This window comes from Cannabis sativa, chromosome 2 (genome assembly GCF_029168945.1).
Source record: "Cannabis sativa cultivar Pink pepper isolate KNU-18-1 chromosome 2, ASM2916894v1, whole genome shotgun sequence".
Lineage (NCBI taxonomy): Eukaryota > Viridiplantae > Streptophyta > Magnoliopsida > Rosales > Cannabaceae > Cannabis > Cannabis sativa.
Genome location: NC_083602.1, coordinates 61464815 through 61470662, shown reverse-complemented (window position 1 = coordinate 61470662; position 5848 = coordinate 61464815). Strand labels below are relative to the sequence as shown.

The 5848-nt window shown below is 30.2% G+C and overlaps 1 protein-coding gene across 1 annotated transcript; it reads left to right on the top strand.

Moving 5' to 3' along the window:
• Positions 1 to 3204: 3204 nt before the first annotated feature.
• Positions 3205 to 5430, top strand: LOC115720607 (tropinone reductase homolog At1g07440). Its single transcript, XM_030649762.2, has 5 exons — positions 3205 to 3583; positions 3673 to 3880; positions 4369 to 4585; positions 4683 to 4789; positions 5011 to 5430. Exons 1-5 carry the CDS (start codon positions 3504 to 3506, stop codon positions 5188 to 5190), a joined length of 792 nt encoding a protein of 263 aa, XP_030505622.2. The 5' UTR covers positions 3205 to 3503; the 3' UTR covers positions 5191 to 5430.
• The last annotated feature ends 418 nt before the right edge of the window (positions 5431 to 5848 follow it).

The window sequence follows — 5848 nt, the reverse complement described above, 5'->3', positions numbered from 1 at the left end:
TCTAACTTTGACTTGGCGGGATGCCAAGATAGTAGAAGATCCACTTCGGGCTACATAATTTTGTTAGGTGGTGGAGCTATATCATGGAGGAGTGCAAAACAAACACTCATAGCTTCATCCACCATGACAACAGAATTTGTTGCATGTTATGAGGCATCCAATTATGGTATATGGTTGAGGAACTTTGTCACCGGGTTGCGCATTGTGGATGGAATTGAAAGACCACTTAAGCTGTATTGTGACAATAAATTAGCTGTGTTGTATTCCAACAACAACAGGAGCTTGACGAAGTCAAAATATATTGACATTAAGCTCCTTGCTGTAAAACAGAGTGGACAGATTTGTATAGAACACTTAGGTACAAACTTCATGATTGCAGACCCCCCTTACTAAGGGTTTGCCACCCAAGGTCTTTCATGAGCACACTGCTCGTATGGGTGTTTTAGATTATGAGGATATCTAGATTCAGTGGGAGTTTATCTTTATTATCCTTAGTGTGTTTTATTTGTTTAATGAAACATGTGTATTTTGGATATTTTTCTAATCAAAAACTAAGTCATTCAGTTTATTTCACTTTGTACATGTAAGCTAAAGTTTTTGATCTCCATAAAGTAAAGTAGGACAAATTGAAAATTGACATGAATAGAACACCATGCATGTAATTTTCATACCACATTATCATGATTGATCTATGTCATTTGACTATGTTGATGTATGTGACCATTGATGGGTTTAGTTGTTACAACGAAAATCGCTTTGATCCTATGTTGATATATTTAATGGACGAGATTGCATATGCCTATGGTTATGATGACAAAGTTATGAGCTCAATAAGGTTAACACGTTTATTTATATACATATGTGGCTCAGTGAGGGATTGTTAGAAATTTATTGGGGTCACAATTATATACATAAAATGTGTGTTGGGTTGTCAAATAAATAAGTCAAATTTGTGTGGTCTATTTTAGAATAAAGTTTATGACTTAAGGGCATAATTGTCATGATTTTAATATGTGGATACCAATTAGACAATTTCTAATATTTGATGAGGGGCCAAATTAGAAATAATTAATAAATATTACTAATTGTTTTAACTAGGGTTGTTCATCCGATCCAATCCGCACTTTTTTGGTCAAACAGCATCCAATCCGCACTAAGTGCGGATTTCATTTTTTGAATCCAATTCAATCCGCACAATAGCTCAAATTCAATCCAATCCAATCCGCAAAAGTGCAGATTGGATCGGTTACTTTGGATTGGTTACTTTTTAATATTAAATTATTTAATATTTATGAAAAAAATATTTTTTTTTCACATAACTAGCAACAAAATAAAACAAATTATAGTTATTTTATGTCTACAACAACACATTAAATAAATAAAATAACAAATTCAAAGAAAGAAAAAAAATTGTATACATAAAAAAATATTTAATTTTATTTTAAATTGTATGTAAAAAAAAATATATAAGAATAGAATATAAATTTTATCTATTAAGTTTTGCAATATAATTGTATTATATGTATTAGACTTTTAAATTACTATTTTCTTTACATTAAAATGTTATTTGTGTATATAATTTTTTAATTTTGTTATAAATACGTGTGGATTGTTACATGTCAATCAACATTCAATCCGCACAAGTGCGGATTTTGAATTTTCCAATCCAATCCAATCCGCACAAGTGCGGATATCTGCACTTTGCGGATTGGATTGGATTGGATCGTGTGGATTGGATCGTGTGGATTGGATTGGATCGACTATTTTATGAAGACCCCTAGTTTTAACAGTTGGTAATATAGTAGGTAATGGTCCCCATTTGCATCGTGTCGTATTTTTCAAACTTCCTGAATCTCAATCATCAGAAAAATAAGGGCTTCAAAGGTTTTTGATGCAAATTGGAAGATCATACCTTTTACAAACGATTCAATGGACTTCGGCACGCTTCCGCTTATCTTTGATTCTATAGTTACATCTCTCATGAATTAATTAAGGCTAAATTTAGAATTTACTGTGTACTTAACATCTTTTACTAACTGGTTTCTCACTTTCCACTGTTTTTTTGTTATTCTTTTATGATTTTTATAGCATTTTTGTCTCTTTAATTTTCTTTGTTTTCTCTTTGATTTTAATTTCTTATTCTCTTTGTTATATTTGCTACATATCATATGCTTAAATTAACTCTAGTTTTTGAGCAAGCAAATAAAAAATGAAATGCCAAAATAAAGAATGAAGTTAGAAGTTTAGTTATTAAGTATTGATATAAAATTTATATATGTTCGAAATTGGTTTTTAAATTTAGTATTGTTTGTAGAAGTTTAGTTATTAGACATTGTGTATTTTTCATTATGTTATTAATGAAATTGTATTTTTTTTGCCTCTTTTAATGAAATAATTAGTTTCTTTTAATATTGATGAAACTGGTTTTTAACGTTAGTATCGTTTTTAGATTATAGTTTTTTTCATTATTTTGTTGATGAAACTATTTTTTTTTATTTTTTTAATAAAATTATTAGTTTCTTTCAATGTTGATGAAATTTGTTTTTAAAGTTTTTATTATTTTTAAATTATTACTTTTATATTGTTTTTTTTTTAAGATGATGTTAATGAAATTGAGTTTTTTTTATTTTAGTAATTTAAAAAAAAAATAAAAAAAAATACAAATTTAAAGTTTTTTTATGTCGTTCCTCTTTATAAGCAGATATATGCAGAGGCCAATGAGGGGGAGTTTGAAAAGTTTGGCTTCCGCGTTTTGCATGAGTTTTGTAAGCATAATCAGAGTGCACGTTTGATTGATTACCTTTCTTTCACCGAGCTGAAAGAGTTCATGGACTTCTGCACCGCCTAAGAATCAATCATACATGCATGTATAAAAAGAAGAATATACGCATGAATATTTGAATCTTATCATAAATAATTGACATCTGCCGTAATATTTTAGGAAAATCAATTATAAATTTAAAAAATAATGATATTCCCCAATATTTTTTACATTGTTTATGGTTGGAGTATTATGGGATGGGCTGGAGATACCTTTTTTAAGGTTTTTGTATTCACAACTGACAGAAAAGAAAGAGACAAATGGGAATGAAAAACACGTGTGTAGTACCCTTTTCATGGGACCAGAATTCGCCGCATGGTATCGAAATTATTTGTTTACTAGTGTAAAAGATTGAAATTTGAAACTACACGTCTTTAGAGTAAGCAAGATCTTGTTTTATCTTAATGTGAGTTATCCCACGCCTCAAATTAATAATGTATTTGTACTTCGTAGTGATCCCTGCATTATATTTTTATTATAAGAAAAGTCGTTCAGTGAAGATGGTCAGGGTTGACCCATTCGATGCCGTTTTAATAAACGAAAAAAACACCAACACTACACAGCCTCACTTCGAGTTGGACATATGTATATATATATCTAATCCTGAAACTAAAATCACTTATAATAAGAGAGAAAAGACTGAGTCAGACCAAAGAGAGGTAATAATAAAGCGAGAAAATTAATGGAGGAGACTACACACAGTCACAGATGGTCTCTTGATGGAATGACTGCTCTTGTGACTGGGGGCACCAGTGGAATTGGGTAAGAACTAAGAAGCTCTTTTCCATCTTCTATTATTTTGATTTCAAATATTTTTATACAATAATAATATGTGATATCATTGTTATTAGGTACGCTATAGTGGAGGAATTGTGTGGACTAGGGGCAATCGTACATACTTGCACTTTTAACGAAGCTCAGCTGAGTGAATGCTTGAGTACTTGGGAGAGTAAGGGATTTAGAGTCACTGGTTCGGTCTGTGATTTGTTGAACCCATCACAGCGCGAAGAGCTAATTCTTAAGGTCTCTTCTTTGTTTGATGGGAAACTCAACATCCTTGTAAGTGGCCTAACTATGTCTAACTCCAAGGTTTTCTAATAAATTTAATTATGAAAATATTTAATTGTAGAGCAAATTCTGTAGTTCGTAGGGAAATGATTCCGTATTTTAAACTTGGAAAAATTATTTATTTAATTATATATATAATTGTTATTTTAGTAATATTATTTTTGAGAAATTCTATACAAATAAACATGGTTTAATCAGTTGAACATGCGAAACAAGCACATACCAAGTACCTATTTGAATCATGTAAAAATTTAATAATTTTTTGATACTGGTGAAAGATCTAATATAAATAAGCTATATGCTTTCATAATTGTCATTATAATTTGTTCACTCTTTATTAATTATCAAGGGCGAAAGCATGTTTCTTCTTATAGATTAAAAGAACTCATTACATATGTTATAATATAACAAATATATATGCATACATTAATTCTTTTAGTTTCATTTCTTTCTTAATAATTTTCTTTTTCTCTTGGTAGATAAATAATGTAGGAACGACCTATATAAAACCAACACTGGAGTACACAGCTAAAGATGTGTCATTTCTGATGGGCACTAATTTTGAAGCTGCGTACAATATTTCCCAACTTGCTCATCCTCTTCTCAAAGCTTCAGGGATTGGGAGCATTGTGTTTGTGGCTTCAGTGGCTGGAGTTTTAGCAGTAAATGTTGGATCGTTATATGGTGCAGCTAAAGGTATTGAATTTTCTTTGTTGAGTACTTTAAGAACCAAATTAATTAGAAAAGAAACAATAACAATAAATTAATAAAGATAGACTTATGTAAATTGCAGGAGCTATTATTCAGTTGACCAAAAACTTGGCATGTGAGTGGGCAAAGGATAACATAAGAATCAATGCTGTGGCGCCTTGGTTCATCAGAACCCCACTTGTTGAGCCTGTAATATTCTTTTTTATACTTCTTGTTTATGAAAATTTCTCAGTGTCAACATTACATTATGCATCACTATTAAAATTAAATACTTTTTTTGTTTGTAGGATTAACCCATAATAGTATTAATAATTATTATTATTATTATTATTAATTTTATGTTTTTCTTTGTAATGATAAACTAGCAGAAAGTACATAAATTTCATACATTTATTGTGTTTCTATTGCAGTTATTTTCTGAAGGATTTACAAAAGAAGTGAATGCGAGAACTCCTCTTGGGAGAATTGGAGAGCCAAAGGAGGTGTCATCTGCGGTGGCATTTCTGTGCATGCCTGCAGCCTCTTATATAACTGGGCAGACTGTTGGTGTTGATGGAGGAATGGCAGTGAATGGAGGATTATTTTCTTGAAAACAATCAAGGCAAATTAATTAAAATAAGTTTTTCTATTTGATATGGGGAGCTTAAATAAATCTTTATCTTGTCTTGTTATGATAATTTGTTTGAAAAATAATTATCTACGCCAATTAGACCATCTTAATAAACTCTAAGGTACATTTTGTGTTACCTAGATCCTATGAATGTAATGGTTGGAATATAATACCTCAGTTGAAACTATATATGTTTGTTAGTTGATTTGTTTCTTTGCTTTATGTTTTGTTTGGATATTTTAATTAATGAGTAAATTGATTGATCTGTTAAGGCACAAAATATGAGAATTGAGATATCTTTTCATTAGGACAATTGATCATAGTCTATTTTATTTATATCCTGATTTCTTTTCATTATACAACTATGTATTAAATAAGCATTTATTAGAGTATATAGGATTTGATTTAGAATTTAAGTTGTATTGTATATATATTTGTCCAAAGTTCAATAAAATACATATCAATCCTTATAGATTTTTCATAATACCAGAGCAACCATGATCCTTGTTATGCAAAACCTTGCTTAGATCTCTCTCAAACACTCAAGATGAACTCACATGGACATTAGCCGATTGGCCGTTGAACACGAGACTAAGTTTCAGTAATATTGAATTGTATTGATTTGAGTGTGTATGAAT